General features: G+C 39.2%; 3 protein-coding genes across 5 annotated transcripts; all 3 read right to left on the reverse strand.

Annotated features, from left to right (window-relative positions):
- Positions 1 to 7,141: 7,141 nt before the first annotated feature.
- Positions 7,142 to 14,087, reverse strand: wbp11 (WW domain binding protein 11). Of its 2 annotated transcripts, XM_086170577.1 has the most exons (12): positions 13,920 to 14,087; positions 13,425 to 13,511; positions 13,287 to 13,318; positions 13,109 to 13,202; positions 12,560 to 12,756; positions 12,194 to 12,327; positions 11,106 to 11,272; positions 10,752 to 10,934; positions 10,445 to 10,570; positions 10,079 to 10,363; positions 9,660 to 9,845; positions 7,142 to 8,321 (listed from the first exon to the last, which is right to left on the reverse strand). In XM_086170577.1, the coding sequence occupies exons 2-12, from the start codon at positions 13,486 to 13,488 to the stop codon at positions 7,642 to 7,644; spliced, it is 2,148 nt and encodes a 715-aa protein (XP_086026703.1). In that variant the 5' UTR covers positions 13,489 to 13,511; positions 13,920 to 14,087; the 3' UTR covers positions 7,142 to 7,641. The 2 variants fall into 2 exon arrangements, with proteins under 2 accessions (XP_086026703.1, XP_086026704.1); XM_086170578.1 differs by lacking the exon at positions 13,920 to 14,087 and having other exon boundaries at positions 13,109 to 13,204; positions 13,288 to 13,318; positions 13,425 to 13,471.
- A 3,197-nt stretch (positions 14,088 to 17,284) lies between these two features.
- bglap (bone gamma-carboxyglutamate (gla) protein) lies at positions 17,285 to 18,803 on the reverse strand. Its single transcript, XM_086170711.1, has 4 exons — positions 18,424 to 18,803; positions 18,190 to 18,234; positions 17,824 to 17,905; positions 17,285 to 17,729 (listed from the first exon to the last, which is right to left on the reverse strand). Exons 1-4 carry the CDS (start codon positions 18,479 to 18,481, stop codon positions 17,627 to 17,629), a joined length of 288 nt encoding a protein of 95 aa, XP_086026837.1. The 5' UTR covers positions 18,482 to 18,803; the 3' UTR covers positions 17,285 to 17,626.
- A 1,209-nt stretch (positions 18,804 to 20,012) lies between these two features.
- On the reverse strand, positions 20,013 to 22,542 carry mgp (matrix Gla protein). Of its 2 annotated transcripts, none has more exons than XM_086170709.1 (5): positions 22,460 to 22,542; positions 21,225 to 21,312; positions 21,095 to 21,124; positions 20,886 to 20,991; positions 20,013 to 20,575 (listed from the first exon to the last, which is right to left on the reverse strand). In XM_086170709.1, the coding sequence occupies exons 2-5, from the start codon at positions 21,283 to 21,285 to the stop codon at positions 20,419 to 20,421; spliced, it is 354 nt and encodes a 117-aa protein (XP_086026835.1). In that variant the 5' UTR covers positions 21,286 to 21,312; positions 22,460 to 22,542; the 3' UTR covers positions 20,013 to 20,418. The 2 variants fall into 2 exon arrangements, with proteins under 2 accessions (XP_086026835.1, XP_086026836.1); XM_086170710.1 differs by having other exon boundaries at positions 21,225 to 21,309; positions 22,460 to 22,530.
- Between the last annotated feature and the right edge of the window lie 1,256 nt (positions 22,543 to 23,798).

Raw genomic sequence — 23,798 nt, forward strand, 5'->3', positions numbered from 1 at the left:
ATACAAACATACATAAAAACATTATCCATGTGATAACAGACATACATAAAGACATCATCAATGTGATAACATACATACAAACAAAAACATAATCAATGTGATAACATACATACATACATAAAAACATTATCCATGTGATAACATACATACATACATAAAAATATAATCCATGTGATAACATTCATACATACATACATACATACATACATACATAAAAACATAATCCATGTGATAACATACATACATACATACATACATACATACATACATACATACACACGGGAATAATGCTCCCTTTCATTAATTGTGTTTTATGTGTGTATGTATGTATGTATATATGCATGTCTGAATATATGTATGTTTATATACATATGTATGAAGAAGGATGCTTATAAATATATACATACAAATGTTTGTGTGTATATAATGTGTATATGTAAGTATGTATGCATGTACACATATAAGTAAACATATATATGTATAGATGTATGTAAATACAAATGTATGTGTACATATATTTGTATGTTAATACAAATGTATGTGTACATATATTTGTATGTTAATACGTATGTATGTATATATTAATATGTATGCATACATGTATTTATGAATACAAATTTATATACATATATGTATGTATACATATATATGTACAAACAGATGTTTGTATACGTATGTATATATATTTCTTTGTGTATGTGTATATATATCTGCGTAAGTATATATGTAAATATACATATATATGCTTATATATGGATTTGTATATATGTGTATGAATGTATATATATTTATATGTGTATGTGTGTGTATCTTTATATATGTATGTAAATGAAGAAGTGGGTATGTAAGTATGTATTTATGTGTATGTAAATAGATGTATATAAATATATATATATATAAATATATATACACATATACATATATATAAATGCCAAATATACTATATGCACATATATACATATACATGTGCGCATTTTTCTATATAAATCAACATTTATACATTTGTATATATATACATACAAATGTATATATAAACATATGTATGTACATACATATATACATATGTATGTATATATGCACTAACATTGTGAAAATGGGTTTTACATGTATACATACATACATGTAGAAAAATACACATATATAGATACATATACACACATACATATTAATAACATATGTATTTACAAACATAGACATACATACATAAATACATATACATTTATATATACACATCTACATATCTACATACATATATACACAGACATATACATAAATACATAAAAATTCACATATACATGTATGTGAACGTTTGTATACTTTTATAAGTATGTATGTATATGCATATGTATATATATATGCTTATATGTTTGAATATGTATATATACATTCATACATGCATATATGAATATGCATACATACATACGCACATATATACACATATGCATATATATATACATACATAGAGATGTATGTATGTATGTTAAGATATATAGGTATACATATGTATACACATATGCATACATACGTATTCATACACACATACATTTGTATCTTTATAAATGTTTCAATGTATATATGTCCCCTAATGTTTTGTATGTATCTATGTACATGTGTGTATATATGTAGGTGTGTATATATGCAATTATATATATTTGTGTATATGTATATATATTTATTTATGATTTTTTGAATAGTATGTACATTTATGTATGTATACATGCATGTATCCATATATATTTATACATGTATATGTAGGTATGCATATATATATATATTTGTATAAATAAGTTTTAACGGTTATGAGTTTATACTTATCCATATACATATGTAAGTACATTTATTTATAAATCTATTTTCTAATATGTATGTATTCAGGTATGTATGTTTGTATATATAAATGTACATGTATGTGTGTATGTATAAATGTGTGTATGTATATTTGCAAGTATGTATATGTGTGTATCTATATGTAGGTATGTATGTTTAGACATATGTAGGTACGTATGTGCATATACATGTCTGTATGTATGTGTGTTTGTATATTTAGGTATGTATTTGTGTATACATGTATGTATGTATGTGTGTATTTGTATACATATATGTATGTAGGTAAGTCTGTATATACATGTAAATATGTATTATGTAGGTATGTATGTGTGTTCATATATGTATGTATCTATGTAGGTAAGTATGTGCGTACAAATGCATTTATGTGTTTGTGTAGGTATCTATGTGTTTATGCATGTATATATGTATGTATTTATGTGTGTGTATATATGTGTGTATGTGTGTCTATATAGTTTTGGTGTGTATGTATGAAAGTAGGGATGCATGTGTATTTACATGTATGTGTGTGCATAAATGTATGTATGTCATATATATGTCTATATATTTAGGTATGTGTGTATACACATATGTATCCACATAGGTATGAATGTGTGTATACATGTATGTATACATGTAGGTATGTATGTGTGTATACATTTATGTATGTGTATATGGGTCGATATGTAGGTGTTCATACTTGTTAATATGTGCGTGTATGTCATTGACGACGTGCGATGAGGCACTGACTTTACCACAATCAGATTTAGAAACATATGAATTTGTGAATCCATTTGACTGGTTTATGTTTAAATCTTGTATCACCTCAAAAAGTTATTATTGTCTTGCGTTTACTAAAAATTGGGCCATGCAAGTCCAATTTAGAATATTGTCTAAGTTTGAATATGCAATCCTCTATTTTGAATGGGGGGGGGGGGGGGTGAAGAGAAGAAAAAAAATAAATGAATGGGTACACTTGACTCACACACTCTAGCTTGCTGTCACTGTATTCTGCAGGTGAGGATTTACAAGAAGAATCCCTGGAATCACCATGAGGCAGGAGAATTGCGTGCCTCACCTCGGTGCTCTTTGCAGCTGTTCATGATCGCCCAGCATAAGAAACTAACACTGTACATTAGAAATGAGTAGTTCATTTTGCAAAAGTGCTTTTAATAGTGACAAAACATTTTAATAGTGGCATACAGAGAGACAGCAATATGGCCTTAATGCATGCCAGCAGTCAGTCAGGTATATGTAGGTGAGTAAGGAAAAGGGAAAAGCCAAAACGAGATGTTTCCATATACATAAAGTGTGGGTGCACTTCTTGCTCCTCTTCATGACAAACAGGACACATATGTTACAGCCAAAATGCCTGAGGGGCTATCAACCTGTGGAGGAGCAAAAGGCTGTCTGACTGCAAATCAACATTTCCTTTTCAGTGTCCACAAATCAACTGTTAACTGAAATAAAATAAGACTGAATATAAAACAAAACATGTTTTCCTTCTTGATTGAATGAGTCATGACTTGAACATGCGTTATTCAACCAGACACGTTGGAATTTATCAGTGTTCAAAACAAACATCCAAAGTCATCACTGGAATTAAATACTTTGTTCTTTCACATAGTTGAATGTGCTGACAACAAAAGATTATAATTGCCAATCAAATGTGCAACGTATATGTCAAATATAACGTCCGAACAGGTCTCTGTTGGGCGGCTCGGTGGCACAGCGGTTAGAGCTGTCGCCTCACAGCAAAGCAATCCGGGTTCAAGCCCCACAGCAACCACTGTGTGCGGTTGCCTCTGTGTGGAGTTGGCATGTTCTCCCCGTGTCCGCGTGGGTTCTCTCCTTCCTCCCACTGGCCAAAAGCATGCATTTAAGTTGATTGGCAACTCTAAAGTGTCCCTACGAATGACTGTTGTGGCCCTGTGAAAAGCAGGGCGGCCCTATAGGCTGAGAGATGGGCGCCAGCCACCCCTCGCCACCCGCGGAGGCGGGGGGCTCATGTGTGAGTGTGAGTGTGAGTGTGTCCCCGATAGAAAAGGAAACATTTATATTTTTCCCAAACAATAATTAAAATCAGACTTATATAATAGTTAGTTAACACAGAAAAATACATATAACACTGGCTCCAAAATTATGAAAAAGGAACTTTATTCAACGTTGAAGCTTCCATTGACGTGCAGCATTCCTTGGCGTCACAAATGAAGTTACTCTGCACACAGACGCTCCAATCCACACCAAACCATCTGAGTTGCTCAACAACATCACAACACGTTACATGACTCATTGGACAACTTGCAAGCTATTTTACATAGGTTTTAAGAATATTAACATTTGCCTTAAAACTAAAAATTATTAAATGAATCATTTCATGATTGAAATTATCTTTAAAGTTCATGTGCTGAACAGGAAATAGAACATTTTTCCTTTCAATCCTACCCAAACCCTCAGTAATGTTTGCTATCTTATCACTCTCAATTTTGCCATTCATATTGCAAGGTAAAAACAATATCCCAACCCTGCAGACAGACCAACCAAACGACTAACTTCAGACCATCACAGCAACATTTAGATTAACTGTCTGTTTCACAACAGGTCTGATTGATGAGAAAGAATGATTTATCAGCATTGAATGCCAAGTGCTGGGGAGATAAAGTTTGTTACTTTACCATTTGAAGTTTCTGAGACTTTCTGCCATCATTCAATCCATCCATAAATATCCTCTTCCAAACCCTCCATCCTCTTCCAAACTTAAAATCCATCTGACTGTCATTCACACACATGTATTCTGTCTTGTTGCAGCAAACCTTCACACGTCTGCTTGTTCCCTGGTCTAACTACACATCACAATGTAATGAAAAACGTAACTTCAGCAATTGCAGCGTTTACATTAAATTGTAATCGAGCATTTTAGAATTCAACGTCAACAAGTCTGTCCTGAGCTGACCGGAGATAGCGAAGAACCTCGATGCTAATGCTACTACCCTCTTACCGGCTGCTCGCCGACGTCTCACCTTTGAAAGAAACAAAATTACGGTTACAAGTGTCACTACCTCTCTCTGGGAATTTAGTTTGTGTACTCGTTCATCGAACTGTAGCAGTTTAATTAGGGAAAAATGTTTAAATTTGTTTGTCTCACACAGTCGACGCCTTACTCGACTGCTACTGACAGCTCGCTCGGCTCAACTTCCGGTCCGCTCGCTGGCCACGCCCCCTATTTTATAACATCGTTCGAAAAAAACAACAAAAGGAAGACGTCATTTCCTGTGCCGAATTGTTTGGAAAAATGATTGTTTGTATGTTCAGATTCAAAAGTGAAACAGAAAATGTAGATATTGAATTTTGCCATTCATATTGATTGGAAAAACAATATTCCAACCCTGCAGACAGACCAACAAAATGACTAACTTCAGACCATCACGGCAACATTTAGATAAACTGTGGCATTTACATTAAATTGTACGTGTGTATACATATATATATAAATATATATTCATACAAGTACATACAATACATATTCATACAATATGTGGGTGTGTATATATATATATATATATGAGATGAGAACAACTTTATTTATCCTGAAGGAAAATGTTGTGCCAGAGTTTCAAGTAAAAAACATAACAGTAATAGATGGTATGTTTTTACATATATATATGTAACTATATATATTGGTTTATATGTAGATATATATGTATGAAAATTTATGATTAGTTATATAAGTGTGTATGTATAAATATGTTTGTATAAAAGCATATAAATATCTGTTATATATGTTTGTGTATGTATGTGTATAAATACATATATGTACTTATGTATACATATATATGTCTATGTATGTATGTAAACATATATGTAGATATATATACATACATATACGTATATATATATGTATTCACGTATACCTGTGTATATGTCTCCTTATGCATATATGTTTGTTTATGTATGTATACATATGTATGTATGTATATGAACATATACATATACACTTAAACATGTACATATATAAACATATATTCACACTCTTACCTATATGCATACATACATACATACATATTTATACATACATATACATACATGTATATGTATGTATGTAATTCATATTTCATTGTATTTCTTATTCTTCCTCCTTTACACTATTATCTATTACTGTTATGTTTTTTACTTGAAACTGGCACAACAATCTCCTTCGGGATAAATAAAGTTGTTCTCATCTCTCATCTCATCTCATGTATACATATATATGTATTTACATATATATACATAAATATAAATATACATACACATGTATACATACATTCTAACATATATTTATGTAAATATACATGTATACATACATATATGTTGACATAGGTACACATGTATGCACACATACATAAGTATGTATACATTTATATATACAAATGTATACTTATGTACATACGTATATACGATACATACTTACATATACATATGTTTGCATACATATGTACATTGGTCGATATATACACCTACTTTGACACGTATGCTAATATAAATACATATTCATAAATACACATACAAACCTATATACAAATATATACTAACATATATATTTACAAATTTATGTACATATTTACATACATATAAACCCATACATATATACATGTATATATATATATATATATATGCATATTCATACATGTAAGTATATACGCATATATATACATATATGTATTCATACGTACACATATAAACATACAAACATATACATAAATATGTATACATATATACATACATATGTACATATACATAAATACATATCGATGTATACATATGCATATATACACATACATTGATACATATGCATATACATATATACATACATATTCATACGCACACATACATACATACATATCCATATATATAAACATACTAACATTTATACATTCATATGTAGGTATGTATGTCTATATAGGTATATGTATACATGTCTATATATATATATATACATGTGAGTATATATATGTATGTATACATATTTATACAACTTTGGATGGATGGATGTTTACGTGTAAATATGGCTGTACAAATGTATGATATAGTCATTAGTATCTAACCCATAAATTAAGATACACAACCATACATACAAAAACATATATGTATAAGCAAACACAGAAGTTTAAACACACACATTAAGATTTTACCCCATAAATACAGATCAATGTTCATTTATAATGTTAATTTGTTATTCTTTCACATTTGATTTTTAAAGTTTTTATCTTAATATCTTTAAAAGACATAAGACTTACCTTACCTGGGGCACATCAGATCACACAGAGACGTGGTGAACTGGGTTTGATGAATTTATTTAGCTACAGAACTAACAATGTCATACATTTATGTTGTGTTTCACCAAATTCTCAAATCATATTTCCAAAGCAACAGTAAAACAAGATTTCTTACAAAACTGTTTATTTTGTCTACAAAATGACAAATGGATGGCTGGAGGGAACGCGGAAAAGAGATACAAACTGACGTTAAAAAGCATGAAGTAGTCATCAACAAAAATCTTTTACAGTGCAGGGAATAATGTTCCCTTTTATGAACTGTGTTTCAGGAAAGTAGCCAATCAGTTTCCAATAGCCTCCACAATCTCCTTACTGCTGCAATTTTGCATACTAAAGATGAGCCTGTTGAGGACAGTTTGAGTCATGTGGTTCGATAAAAAAGGCAATCTACATCAGTGCTTGAACTATATTCCACTGAGCAGAAAATTAAAAAAACAAAAACAAAATACACCTTTTCTAAAGAGTACCCATCAGATTATGCCTCTCGATGGCTCCCCCATGCTCAGAGAAGTCCCTCCATCTCTCTCATGAAGGCTTCATACACCTGGTCCTTTGTCTTCATGTTGCTCTGAGACACAGCCCCCAAATGGGATGCACCTGACAAGGCCATCTGAGCCCCACTGCCCTGCTGTTTTGCTCCGGAGCTGACTCCCATGCCTTCATCTCCCCTCCTTGCCCCGATTCCACCTCCTGCTTTCTCCATTGGCCCGACCGCCGCCCCAGGCATTGCTCCACTCCTGTCCCTACGCACCCTCAGGGCTGTGGGCACAAAGCGAGTGACTTCTGCTTTGGGATTGATAATCTGTGGTTTGGCAGAGATTGTGGCTCCCCCAGAGCCGGCAGCACCAGCCAGGCCGCCCGCCGCGGCAACAGAGGTAATATTGGCGCGCTTTTCTATGGTTGCCGCGTGGTGATGGCTGGGAGCACCAGGGTTTGCACCAGCAGAGGCAGCAGCAGTTCCTGGGGGAGGGGGCATCTGCATGACACCAGGTCGCATGGGCATGGAAGGGGGAGGCATATTGCTCTGTGGACCATCCTGGCTGGACATTGAGCCTTTTTGCCGCTGGACAATGTTTGGGGGAGCACTCAGCACATTGGAGTTGAGAGGTGGAGGAAAGAGGGAGAGTGGGGGAGCAAGTGGACGTGGGGGACCTCCTGCTCTTGGGGGAGGAGGTGGGATGCCTGTAAAGACAGATGCATTTGATTCAGATGTGAGTTGCACATGCTCCATTGCCACTATATACAAATATGTACATACATATATATGTACATACAAATATTTATATATATATTTATGTGTATTTATACATACAGATGTATATATGCATTTACATGTCTATATATGTATGTATGCATATACATATACATATATGTGTATATGTACAAACATTATGTATGTATATGTACATTTATATATGTATGTATATGTAAATATGTATACATGTGTGTGTATGTATATGTGTATATATATACATATGTGTCTATTTATATGTATATATGTATGTGTGCAAATACATATATGTACATATGTATGTATACATATATTTGTATATACATATGTATAGGTATATACATATGTATATTATGCATATACATACATATATGTACACATACTTAGATTAAAGATACCAACACCTCGTCCTACACAACAGGTCATACATATATTAACATACATATATACAAACAAATACATACACACACACACACACACACATATATATATATATACACACACACACCCATATACATACACCCACACACACATATCCACACACCCACACACACACATACATATGTATGTGTGTGTATATGCATATGTGTGCATTTATATGTGCACACATACATGAACATGGCTCACGGCTCACTGCATGTAAATGCATTTTAGGGTCAAAGACAAAATGCTTGAATCTCATACACTACAGATAGATTCTAATTCTTGAGAAACACATCATACAAGATGTCTGACTATTGATGCAACCTAATATAGAATCTACTCTTCATGTTATTAGATAGTGCAGTAATTTTATACTAAAGAGGTTTACTTTGCATATAAAATTCAAAGAACCACATCCACATTTGAAGTCAAGAGTTCCCATTAAAAACAAACCACAATGTTTAGATATATCTTGCGATTAAGGCTCAGTAGGTTGAAGATGAATTGGTTGGAAAAAGATATGCAAGCATATTGCTGCTTCTTCCAAAGCTGTTTTTAAGATACAAGTTAAATCAATGAAAACAATAACTGGCAAAAGCAGGCTCAAATTAAGGTTCTTTGCAGTTTCTTTATTCTGCACTTGTATGATGTGTAATTTCAAAGACTCTTGGTGACTTGCAGTACTTTTCTAAATTAGAATAGTAAAAAGCAAACTGCTCAGAGGATCATGTACGCAGAGTCCCAATTTACACAAAAACTGATCTAGTTTCAGGAGAAAAATGGCTGATTGATACACTCCTGATATAAAGATTATTAACCATGCAGTCAACTACTCTGGAAATCCTGCATACTTGAATGCTGCTTACCAGGTGGAGCTGGGGGTGGCAGTCTGGGAGGGGGCCCCCGAGGTGGGGGACCCGGTGGAAGACCAGGGGGTGGGCCTGGTGGAGGGCCAGGGGGCCGGCCAGGCGGAGGCCCGGGGGGTAGAAGACGAGGTATTGGACCTCTCAGGCCTCCAGGCATCCCAGGGGGCCTCAAGAATGGAGGAGCTCCTTAAGAAAACATGAATTCATCCAAATGAATAATAATGGATACTAAGTTTAACCAGCACTTAAAGATAATTTCATTAAATTCAATAAGCATTATGCAGTCACTATGCCACACTCCATGGATACATCGCTGCATATAGAAAAGCTTAAAGATTTGTAGGAAGTGGGAAACAAGAGGAAATTCCTTTTTGACTTTAAGATTTTGTTGCGAGTCAGAGATAAGTGTTGCTGCTGACCTGGTGGTGGGCCGGGCGGTGGGCCAGATGGTGGTCCGGGAGGCCTCATTGGAGGAGCTGGTGGTGGACCAAGTGGCGGTGGTCCTGTCATTGGTGGCCCCGGCAAGTGTGGAGGGCCTTGCTGTCCAACTGGACCAGTAGGAGGGGGGAGATGCTGATTGGGTATATTAAGGTGGGGTTGGTTGTCTCCAGCAGGAACCTTATCTTCGATGTCTGAGCTGTCTGATTCATCTGTGTATTCTTCTTCAACCTCTTCTTCTTCTTCCTCCTCGGGAATTGATTGACCTGGAGGCAAATTCAGATTGTCCGACGTCATTTGGTGCTCTATAGAAATAAGTTGAAGCAACAAGTAGACGGCGACAGTACCTGCCATCCTCAACATCATAGCCTGCAGGGGGGTGATCGCCTTTGTCTTCTTCACCAACTTCTTTTTCTTCCTCTTCCCCTCACGAGGCACCTCGGAGGGCATGTCAGCAAACCGTACACTGCGACCTGGAGTTGATAAGACATTCACCAGAAGAAGATATTTAGCATCAGAAGAAACAGATTGCTTTCAGTGAAAACAGAAAACTCCTTTCACATCAAGAGTTAAGCACCTTCAGAGCTTCTTAACAGCACTGGTTTTAAGGTATATTTTAAACTGGATCTAAATACTAACCAGCCTCCCTCTCACCTCTATCATCCTCCCGTTTGTCGCCGTGCCTGTCCAGGGTCATTCTGGGGTCACTGTCTAATGCATCTCGATCGTCGTCACTGTCCTCCTCCGAGTCACTGTCGTCCTCATCATCCCGGTCTCGGTCGCTGTCACTGCCGCTGCTTCGGTCTCTCATCTCCATTGCAGATTCCCTTTCCAGACCTGGAATAGAGGATTCTGTTAAGGGGGGGTGAAGAATATGAGCTTCAGACAGGACTGTGAGCAGATAAAGTAAGAAAGCAAGGTGTTATCAATAATAGAAAACACACATTTCTCCAAACTTTCGTTTTGACAATAAAGACATGCTGTTAGGAAGGGGACAATTTTTCCAACCTGTATCAGGGCCAAATCCCCGTCGAACAGGAATGCCATACAGTGCCAGGACCTGTGGAGGCGGGGGGCCAGGGGGAGGCCCGGGGGGTTTCTTCCCTGGGGGTAAACGTGGGACACCTGGCAAAGTTGCTAACACTGGCCCAGTGACTGAGGATAAGGGTCCTTTACTGGGGGGGGGGGGGACAAGATGGGTTGAACAAGCACGATTAAAGAGTGGATGCTTACACATTCGTTTCAAATACAAAAACATTTCCCACATTCCCTTGCTACATTTTGAAGTGGAGTTAAAGTACACATACACAATACTTATCCTGCTATAGATAAACGATTGTGAGAATACTACTGGAAAAAAAGGAGGGAGTCCACATGACTGGCTAACACAGGGCAACAGGTAGCTGTAGCCAATCATAGCTACGGTCATTCTGGACCGTTTACCAGGTCAATGACACAAAGACAGAAAGAAATTCACACTGACTTTGAGATGAGGAGTTTGTTATTGAGTTTTCTGCATGAATACACTTCAGACAAGATATGAGGGTCATTCTGAAAAAAAGCCGCTTCTCGATTCATTAGGTAAAAATAGCTAATAAGAGGGGATTAAAACCAAGGGCCAATGTAAGTCTAAGATAGTCTCTCAAAATGTTACTGTCTTGGGGACAGGATGCTCATTCTTCACCACAGTCCTATGAATAGGGCCACTCCCTTTTCTACTTTTGTATTTTCCTGGATGCAACATTTAACAACCTGAATGTCAGCAAACAAGGTAGAAAAAATTGTAAAGCAGGGTTAAAGCAAAAGAATCCCTGGACCAATTTCTGATCCTCATGCTTCTTTCATTACTAAACATCACAACTTAGAGACAATGGAAGAGATGACAATGAGTTGCATAAATTACCAGAGGAGGATTGTAACTTCTTAAAAATGAACCTAGAAATGTGTTTTCATTACTAGACTGTGTTGAAACGTCACCTGTCACTAAGGCGGCATTACCCAATCAAAGACTGAATGCTGATCACATCTTACTTGCTGCCAAATACCAGGTGTAACCAGGTTCGGGTGAATTAAAGTAACACACAGATGAGGCCTACCTAAAAGTAGAGCTTTTCTTTAGGATTGAGGGAGGCTGAGCCCCTGGTAAAGGGATGTCCTGGATGTGAATATTGGAGGGGGCATGAGGCATGTCTGGTAAAGGAATACTGTCAACCTCCACAGATTCTGCATTCTAGAAAAAAGATCAAAAGAGAAATAAAAAATTAGTATTTTTGACCGAATCGTTTTTGAAGGACAACAATTCAACCATTTAAAATGATCAATGTGCAGGTATAGAGCTAAAACACTTTCACGTGACTGCTGATCTAACAGGACTAATAAGTAGGTTTTTACTGAGGCAAGACAATATGATATTCTAACAATATTGGCATTAGGGCAAAAACAAAATAACACATATACCGTACCTTCACAGAATCAAAATAGAGTGCAAGCTGTCCTCGTTTGGTCTCATAGTCCAATTCCAGTTTGCGTAACTCCTTGTAGGTTTCAGGATTTTCTCTCTCATATAAACGAACAATGCGTTCAAATGTCTCCCGCAGCTTCTTCCTCTTGTCCCTCAACACCTTCTCATTCAGCAGGGGCTGCTGGACCGGGTTGAATTCTATGGCAGAAGGACTTTGGTCAATTTTGAGACGGCAGAAGGATTAAGCTCTGAAAACCTCAAGTTTCAATGCAAACAGTGAGTGAACACCGAATTTTCCATAAGGCAATGAATAGCAATTACTTGAAAGTTCCATATTTACACTAGCTTTCATTTCCCCTTTCATGTATGCATTTTGGATGATGGAAAATATGCTTGCATTTGTAAATTGATAGTTATTGTCCCTATTGCGTTCCATAACCATACACAGAGTTGTGATAAATGTAGGAAACAAGTTATGCAATTACTAAAGTCATGCAACAATCCTTACGATTGAACAACACTATCAGCGACAAAGAAATACAGTGCTCACCCATCTCATCCAGCTTCTCCATATCTCTGATGATCTGTCTGGGGTCCTTCATCTTCAAGACAGCAGCTCGAACCATCATTCTCTGCTTCTTGTTCTAGCAGGTATAACAAAGGGACAACGTAAGATGCCAGTCGACAAAAGTCTCAGCAGGATTTGTGGAGCGTGATTGAGCAGTTACCTTTTTTAGCTCTCTCTTTCTGGCTTCCTTTCCTGCGGGGTGGGAAGGGAACAATTGCACACACATTAGCTGTCTTCAAAAAAACGTTTCTAATGTTAAAGGTGACAATCAACATATCCATCTATGCCTGATACCTACTGGCTTGGTCGGTGGGGTTCATAAACTTCCCACTCTTGGTGGAGGAAGTTGAACGTCGCCCCATTGTGTCGGTGTTTTTCCTCCAACCTGTCAAGTATTAAAACCCCAAAAGTACAAACAGGTGAATCACAGATATCCACCTGTTGTCACTTGAAACTTAGGAACAAGGAAAAAGTTATGCTTTAACATAGGACCAGCAATCGCTGACTGTCGGTATGCCTCACACTCAAGTCAAATACTTGACTATAGGCTCCGGCTACTGGGAACATGACAACACATTACTATACAGACGAAATCCTCTTTGAAAGAACTCCAATAATAGAGCATAACCAACCACTTTTGAGATTCAAATGAAGTGCATACATTAAGAGGTGGAAATATTTCGTCTGACACATCTTTGTGTCAGTAGATATGTATGCTAGCATGCAACATTAGCTAGCACTTGTAGCTTAGGCCACGTTAGCTTCAACAGCTGAACGCGAGTTAAAACTTCACCTTATTTGTAAGAAACTCTTGTAGAGCACAAGGCTCTATGCACGTTCGCCGGTGTTTCAGAAGTTAATTTAGATTGATGGCTTAGGCCGTGAAAAAAAAACGCCTGCAGGACTGAATGGACTCGGAGACTTCTTTAGCCGGTCGCCATGTTGACTGGTTGCGCACAGCGAGCAGCGGGCGGCTGAGGAGGCGGATGTGACGCAATCACAACAAGACGCTGGTCGTGTCACAGAACCGGAAATGGTCCCGGACAACTCACTCCTGCATCAGCTTTGCATCAACGCGTGTTACAAGGCGACTCATTGCTGATCTGGGAGCTGGGAGCAAAACATGTGCAAATACATATTTAAATCTCTCTATCAATGCTTACGAAATTTTCATAGAAGTGACAGGAGAAATGTGCAAAACAAATCCATCATTAAGAGAAGACTAAACCCCAACTACTTACTCAAAACACTGTGGGAACTTTGATTGATAAATTGCATTTAAATAAATCTTTAAATTATTAACAGCTGTATCTTCACCTTTTGAGTCATCTTTTAATCTCTTTTCGTTCTATTTTGGTCATAAGGATAGTCAGATGCCCTTTCAGTCTAGAAAATCAGTAAACATCCTAATTTATTTAACCCGTGTTCAGAAATTATTGTGGGGAAAAAGGACAGGATGCACAAGCAGTCCCACAAACAATATTTTTATGAATAGTGTCCTAGATGATTTAAATACATTTAGTTGAAGGTCATTTGTGTTGTTTATTGTGGAATTATCATATATATTTTAAAGACATGTAATACTGTAGTTGGAAGCAGGACAGTCTAATTGTGGTACTAATTGTGGTACTAATTGTGGCGCAAATAGTCATTGATCTTGGTTTACATTGACCTGGACTTAGCACCAAAATTAATAAAAGGCACAAAACTGTCTCGTACCTTTTTCATGCAGAAAAACACAAACACAAAACATGAATAACTATGAGTATAGTATCCTTAGTGGATTAAGGGATATTATGTGCCAATGAGTTAAATTTTCTGAAATGGAAAGTCGTTGAATGTCATGAATTTACAACTGTGGGCTACGAGTAAGTAACAGTAGTCTTTCTACGAAACTAGTGAATATAATTTTAATATTTATCATTATTATTTCATTGGGATATAAACGTATCACAGGATTTCGTCTGCATACCTGTGATGGATGCACCGTTTTAAGCTTAACCACCAGCTCAAAGTACTTCAAGTCAGACATTGCTATTTATGTCCAGCAGAGAGCAGCAGTCTTGCAGTAGGTCTGTCAGGGAGGTGACATACACACACTCACAGACACACACTCACACACACTCACACACACACTCACACACACTCACACACACACACACACACACACACACACACACACTCACTCACACACACTCACTCACACACACACACACACACACACACACACACACACACACACACACACACACACACACACACACACTCACACACACAAAAAAAAAGGTGGGTCCCCCAGTGTCAAGACTATGTTACTGCATAATCACCTGCTATTCATCACAGGATGTTGGGTTGTTCCTCCTCTCATTTATTTCTCTAGTATTTATTGTGTTGGAGTGTCAATTGCGAGTTGGGATGGATGTTGTCTTTTTTTTATATTATGACCACTCAGTAGTTTCAGCATACGTTACACACCAGGAAAATTTGCAATGACAGCTGTGGTGTCTAGAATTGGTGATCGTCAAAGTCTCAAAGTAGTGAATGCATCTGTAAGAGGCACGGGCTGGAATATGAAATATGGAGAAAGCTAGAAGGGAATCTGTGGCCTTGGTACATAGTAAATTGTAAATAACCGGTAAATACCAGTAGTCCAAATTATAAATGTTTGCGATCATTCTCCTTCCACAATGAGTAAAAACATCAAAAATCATAGTCATTAACAGCAATCAGTACAACAGAAGTTGTCGAATAACTTTTGCTAAATATCAAGGAAAACTAAAAATGCAGAGATGTGATAATCATTTGGTGTAATTTTATAATATGGATGGAATCAAGCTCATTAAGCAAGGAGAGACTTATTTAGCCAAGGGTGTTTTCGATCTGAGTCTCATTTGAGTCAATTTAAGCGTTTCAGTGATTTATTTGTTACCAAATGATAAATAAATCTCCCATGAATTTATAATCTATCAATCTTTTCAATTTGTCCAGATTTGTATTGTGTGTCTTGTCTTTGTCTTGACAATAATCTGACACATAAGCAGAAGACACACAGGCACTCAATCTTTGGTGTTGTGGTATTTGGTTTCCTGGAAAACATTCCCCCTTTTGAATAAGATGTTTGTTATAGTTGATTCATGGAGTGAATAAGAAACAGTAAAGAAACACAGGTCGGGTTCAGATAAGGCAGGCTGCTCCTCTCAGTCAACCTCCTTCGGGTTTGTCCATGATTATGTACTTGTGCACCAAAGTCTCACAGCAGAACAATGGATGCCTGATCCAGAGCATCACCCAGGAACTCCCAGAAGACCACATACACTGCTGGGCTTTCCAGCTCACACATGCAAACACTCATCTGCGGTGGGCTCCACACCAGATGTGGTGAAAGCAAGGCGACCCTTTCTTTTAGTGGGAGAAACTCCAAAACAATTTGCACCCCGTGTGTCTTCATAGCTCAGCCATCCCTGTCACCATCGGCGACCCCGGATAAAATCACCCTTGTGCAACAGTTTGGTTCTGGAACGAGTGCCTTGCATGGCGGTCAGGCTGCCAGTTCCTGTCCCGGGCCCAAAACCCTCCAGTGAGGACGGATCAACAATTATCATACTGCAGTGTGATACATAATGCGCTTTATAATCATCTTGTTTCCACCATTATGACTATTGCATTGTTATTATTACTGTTATTATTTGTTGTTGTGGTAGTGGTAGCAGCAGCAGCAGCAGCAACAGCAGTATACTCATAATTTTTCCACATCCAGTCCTCTAAATTGAATTATTTCTCTTTAATCACTTTGAAGACCTTGTGCTGATTGAATTGTGTCCCTCCATCTCTCTGCCTCTGAGCAGCAAAATTCAAGAGATTTTACACGCTTTTAGGGCCCTAACATCTTCTCTTATTGTTGTATATTTTTTCTCCCAGTTGTCTTTTTTGTTATTTGTCAATCTAGTCAACTTTGTAGCTGGCTAGTGTGTGGTCCAGCCATATATGTAGCTGGAGAGGAGCTCAATTATTTAATTTTTTCAGATGCAACTGATTCTAGGTTAGTGCTAAATGCTAAATGCACAGGTCATGGAACCACGCTGCATTTCGGCGCAGGGATAGAAAGGTCACAATAATGGAATGACATTCACAACCTAGAAAACTTCCAGGTGCCACGACACATCAACCATCATCTCCTTCGTTTCCTGCAAACTTTATTTTTCAATAAGTGTTCACCACAGTCATATGTGGGGACAAGTGATGAAGCATGCATTGGACGGTTTCATTTATTTTAGCTTGATTTCTTAACACTCCAGGCTGACAGACAGATGGGATCACGAAAGTAAAAGATCTTACTCAGATGGAAAAAAGAGACTCGCATGTCAGTCTTACTGGTTCACTTGTGCCACTTGCAGGCTTTAGAATTTTATATTTTTTTCAAATTGCAAACAACAGGATCTCAACGGTGATGAAAAGCTAATTCTAGAGACCCGTGCTGTGAACGTTGTCGTTGTTGGGGCTTTAGAAGGGGATTGGTCCGTAGTAGGCAGTGTAGGCGGCGATGATTCCTGAGGTGTCCATCATGTTCTCACAAGCCAAGTTAGCCTCGCACACCTCTCTCAGACTGAGTGGGAAGAGAGTTTTTTTTTTTTAATTTCCACATGATATCCCCCTCATGTATGAATGACTTGGGTTGGAATGAAACTAAGACAAAGTACCTCTCCAACTGGGTCAGGGACAACTCAGCAGCTCTCTTCTGTCTCACCACTGTGGACGCCTGATCCCTTTCTACAAACAAATCTGCGCATCCAGCAAAAACACAACATATGAACACAACATAATATGAACCTCCTCATGGAGCCAAAAAGACAATTGGCAGAGTTTTATAGCTGGGATATGATGAAGGTACCATCATCAAACTCTTCTCATTATTCACAGTCTGCACATCAATGTAGAAACATTACAAGCCTTTACTTATCAAAATTAAAATGTGTATCTAATGATGTGTTTTTATATCTGGGGAAAAGCAACTAAATAAATAAGTTTGGCAGCCTGTAATGAAAAGGACACACTGTAAATCTTACCCTCAGTATTGGTGTCGCCTGCAGGCTGGGAGTCCAGTGAGGCATCTGTCCAACCAAAAAGAATGATGATTATTTTACATGTGGATTTTGTTCATTGAAGAATGACGTAAACAAAGACCTCATCCTCAAGTGAAGACAAGGAATATTTACCGCTAGATGGTAGCGAACAGTTTTTGTTTTTGATGAAGGGGTTTCTAGGTGATGGTGGGAACCCCTGTGTGATGCAGAGCTTACCTGAGGTCAGACAGACGACTGCAAGGGAGCAGAAAACCAGGATGGCCAAAGTCTTCATCTTTAGTCTTTGGTTTAAGGCAACAAGTGGACTGGAGGCTTCTTTCCGTCTGACTTTTCCTTCACTTGCACTTAAACACAAATACTCTCTCCAATTTATAGATGCAACCCTCCTGATGTGATTGGTTAAGGAATCATGTATCACACTGTCATATAAATATACGGCTCTTCAAAAAAAAAAAGAAAAAAAAAACATAAAAAAGTATTATGTGCTCGCATAAATCCACGCACATGCGCACACAAACACAAACACACACACACACCCTAACATTAAATCTACTGCAATAAAAACTTAACTCAAAGTGCAGACACACCTTCCGAAGCCTTTAATCGACTCCTTACAAAATTGACTTGTGATCTATAGACACTTTTTGTGAAAAATATTGGATATATAAATATTGGTTCAAAAGAACAACTGAGATGTTGCATTATCTCCTGAAACCGATTGCGACCCCAATGCTTCCAGCTTTAAGCAGATCCAAACCTTCAAGGTTTAATGTTTGCACAGCTATCATTAGCAAGGAGCTAAATCATATTGATGGTGCATTCATTAAGGACCACAGGAGGCAGACTGTCCAGGCCTGACCCCCAGCTGTGCCACATTACAGCTGGTGAAATATCCCAATTAGCACTACTCTAGGACTACACACACACACACACACACACACACACACACACACACAAAAGAATGTAGACTCCTCTTCCAAAAGGTGTTTTTTTTTTTCCCCTCAACTGAGCAAACACATGTGGGCGCTCAACAGCCGCAAACATTCACCACTGGAAGTGGCTTTTTTTTCCTTTTTTTTTTTTTTTTTCGCAAGAACATTTTAAATATTGTGTAGGTTGTTTTTGCCACGGCGTAGAAACCATGTCATATTATCGTTGTCATTTTTCGCATGTGTGTGTCGGGCTCCTGTTTGTCGCGAAGGATGATGGGGAAGCAGTCGGGAGGCGGGCGAGAGTTTCACAACGCTGAAAATAGATAGACACGGAGTGACAGGACTGCGGGGTTAAATCGATCTCTTGCTGCGAGATTATTTTAGAAATGCAATGTTGAAACTCTAACTTTGCACAAACTTCAGAACTTTCTAACTGTAAGGCAGAAAAAGAAAAATTTGCTGATCCTTCTTTCTTGCTCGTCGTGTCTTTTCTGGACACGTGGACCGGGTACAGTCACATCTACTTGGGTTGCAATTTCACTGAGTTGTTTTCTCGCTCCCATTACAGTTTTAGTGACGGGCTCATGAGTTCAGAGCGGTGGACGTCTTTAATTCTGTTGAGTTGTGGTGTCGGCGGCGGCTCAGAAAAAGCAAACATCGACTATCGGTGCCTTCCTAGTTGCGAGCCATACAGGCGCTGACCGGCTGCCAGCAGATTTCTGGAGAGATTCTGCATGTGATGACAAGAAGCTCCGTCTTCACCGCCGGCACGTGTTTTTGTGTCATCCCCAGCAGTTGCGGGCCGTGGATCACTTCTATCATTATAACCCCCAAAAATTCCAAACCACCGGCTGGATTCAGACCAAAAAAACAAATCAAGCTGGCTTTATTTCATTTCAAAGCGTTGGAAATAATCACCGATGACAGTGCAGGCCCTGTTAGATAGCAGATAATGTGAGGAAAAAAAGGATGTCGGTGTGTCGGCTGTTTCCATTCAGGCATATAAACGAAGGTGTGGCCACCATGAATACAATAAAATCCCGAGATTACACAAGAGATGCTGTTCTATGGATACTGATTATAATGACGGGTTGCGGTGAGACCCGATGCCTCGCCGTCTGCTACATCTTGTCTGATCGTACTCGGACGAGTACGCACCAAACGACGACACAAGTTACGTTAAGCTCCGTTACGGTGGAATGTAGTGAGGCAGCCTTAAACCCCGGTGATAATGTTCATTTCACTTTTTTTTTTTTTAAGGCAAATAAACCTCCGGGGTTTATTTTCGACGGACGGCGGCGCGTCTCTGGGGCTGAGTCCGGGCGCCGAAGTACAGCTGGTAGGCCTGCTGGTAGCCGCTGTGATAGGCGTGCAGGCGGCAGGGGTTGTAATCCTCACAGATCTCAGCACGCCTCTCGGCCGGTGACTTTATCTTCCTGGATAGGAGAGAGGAGAGGGGACTGAGTTCGTGAGAGGGAGGAGGAGGAGGTCGAAGAGGAGGAGGGCGGTAAAAGCCAGAGAGAAAGACAGAGTAGGAACTTGCACGGGTAAACAGATGCTGGGCTTTCTCTCTGTGATGCATTTGTCATAACAAAACTGTAACTAATTTACAGCCTCCGGCTTTTTATTTTTAGCTTTAAGCTCTGTGTGTTTGTCCCATGTTTTAAGCAGATCAAGATGAGTCTGATTAGTGTTTGTCAGTCTTCAACAGCATTTGTGCCGGTGTGTTTGTTCGTGTTGCTGTACCTCACTAAGTTGTGGTAGTTGAAGCTGTTTCCTCTCGGTGGGTTGTACACATTGCCTCCCTGCGGCGTGATGAATGAATTGGCTTGGTTCGGGCCCAGAAACAAATCTGGAGAGCGGAGGGACAGTTCGAATCAGATTTCAAATAAAAAATAGCTTCATAACAGCTCAATCTGTTTTTTTTTCCACTAGGAAGAGAAAATAATTATCACCTTCATTGGATTCTGCGCTTTCATGAGAGTCTGCGGTGGAGAAGAAAAATGAAATGAGGTCATTCACAGTGAGAATCTAGTATTGTGCAGGTTATAAGGAAAAAAAAAAGAACGACTCGGGAAAAAGTACCATCGCAGAGACAGAGAGACAGCACGGCGCACAGCGCCACACACTGCAGGACGCTCTTCATCCTCGGGCTGGTTCGTCTTCCTGCCTGCTGAAGAAATGGAGAAAACTGTCTGAGGTAGTTGAACAGGGGGGAAGAGGGATGATGCATGGAAATAGAAGAGAGAGAAAGAGAGTGAGAATCTGCAGGTGGAGAGGAAAAGAACCACAACCGAGGAGCAATGACCAAAAGTGTCAACGTCTCTAAAACTGTGCTGTGGTTTGGTTACATACGGAGGTCGGACCGGACGGGCAGGCGACCCAAGGTGTAGGTTATTTACTCATGCTAAACATTTAGGAGTTTATCTATATCACACAGGCTATATTCACCCTTCTGAAGCCCCACAAAAAGCAGCGGTTTAGAAAAACTGGTCCAAACACCTTCGGTGTAAGTGACCAGGCTGCTATTCTACAGGACCGGGTATTCTAGATAAATCCTGCTCATCTCCTCATGTGCACGCTCAGAAGTGACACATGCACGCACAGATGCCGGTGCAGGGCTGGTAAGATTGTCAACATCAGGTTGATTAGTTCTGGAAAAACATCCAGAGCTCCGATTGGGATGTCTAGAACACAGATTTCTTCTCTCTCTCTCTCTCTCACACACACAGACAGACACACACAAACAGACACACACACACACACACATGCACACACACACACACCTGCCTGCATGGTACAGTATGAGGACTTTCATTCATTCCTGCTCTTTGTTTGTGACATTTTGTGACATTTTTTGGCCAGGTTTTTTTTTTTTTTCTTTCTGGGTAATGGGTGCATGGTTAAACGGACATACACGGTTATGCAGACACACACACACACAGACACACACACACACGCAGTACGTTTCACTTGCTCAGCCCCTCGGGCACAACTTGGCTTCCAGTCAGTCAGCAATGACTGCCTGGAGAAACGGACTGCTGCCTGGGCATTGAGAATTTAAAGAATACACTCTCAAGTTTCCCCGCAAGTTAGAGTTTGGCATGTTTTTGTAAAAACAACTTGCATGATAAACACACACAACTGACTGCAACACATAAAAAAAAACAATATAAAAGAGGGAAATACAGCTGTAATGTTAGTTAAAAACGATTCTGTAACTCGTAGCGACAAACAAAACAAATGCGGCGACTCATCTTTAAAACAAAAATAGGTTTGACGTAAAAATGACCATCCATCACTTCCAAGAGTTTACTTACTGTCAGAGGTAATTTTGGAGGTCTTGGGAATCTGACGTCGTGTACTTTCTCCCAAGGAATATTGCCTAATTCCTAACAGCGTGGCTTTTATACTTACTGTACCTCTCCCACCCACCCACCCATCAATCCCTCCCCCCCGTAGCCCTCGCCCTCTCTCCTCTCCTCACATACTATCAGCCCTGTTTTCCAGCGGTTCATCAGACCCCGGGTATTAGCTCACTTCCCTGGACTCCCACGCCTTCACCCAAAATACGCTACACACTACAAGGTGCGCCAGAAGAAAAACAAGCAAGAGACGGCAGAGAAAAGGCCGGGCCAGGGGTCTCCAGACCCTCCTCGGCAGGTACACGAGAATATTCGCCGCTGTTTGCCAGAGCAGCGGCGCGACAGGGGGAAAAAAAAAAAAAAAAAAAAAAAAAAAAAAGAGGAGCCACAAACGTTCTCCCTCCAAGTCCACTTTTTTGGCCCCGTTTTTTGCAAACTCCCTTTGGCTGTGGAGGGGATTTGGGGGTAAAATGTTCCCTTAAACCCATATGAATGGAATCTGTGTTCTCATGCGGGAGCCGGGAAAACAACCTTTTTGGAAAACATAAAATGGGCTGAGAACACGATTACTCCGATACGCCTCGGTGGTTCTATCCCAACTTGTTCGAGATCGAGTAAATATTGAAGGGGATTGCTCGCTCTGAAAGCATGAGCCAGCGCACGAGTCCTCATCATATCAGAGCATTATGTAACGCCCAATCAGCGAGCGGCCAAGAGAGATCAGGCCCTAACCGACAATATTTGAAAGCAGACGTCGTGCCGGGTTACAGATAATCTCGAAGACAGATGTGAAGATGTGAAGATAGCTGTCGCCGGGGAGATAAGAAACCCGCCGGAGCCGGACGGGTCCGGGCTGAGCCCAGACAAAGCACACGCTGTTTTGGCTGTTGATGTTTTGGCAGGGAAATGTGCAGAGGAGCGGTCATATCGGGTTGTTAACTTTGGACGCGATCGACGCTTTCATTCTCCAACGCAGATATTAAGTTGCTGTTTTACGGGCGGATACGGAAAGCGGGGTGGAGGGGATTTTTTTTTTTTTTTTTTAAGCTTTTTAAAAATGTTTGTTCCTGTAAGAGAGGTTCACTGAGACGAAACACCTGGCGGCACACTGCTTGGCAACAGCTGTTACCAGATGTCAATTTCCCGTCAGGAGGAGGAGGTTTGACTGAACATTGTGATTATATTTTTGTTGTGAATGGAAAAAAACCCAGAGCCGGATTAAACCCCCCAACCCTCCTGGTTCAGAAGATGTAAGGGAATATGTCTGGGTTGGGATATGAAAGAGGTTTTGTCG

Source organism: Fistularia commersonii, chromosome 23 (assembly GCF_037954325.1).
Source record: "Fistularia commersonii isolate RoL2024-O1a breed Wild chromosome 23, RoL_Fcom_v1.0, whole genome shotgun sequence".
NCBI classification, from domain to species: Eukaryota; Metazoa; Chordata; class Actinopteri; order Syngnathiformes; family Fistulariidae; genus Fistularia; species Fistularia commersonii.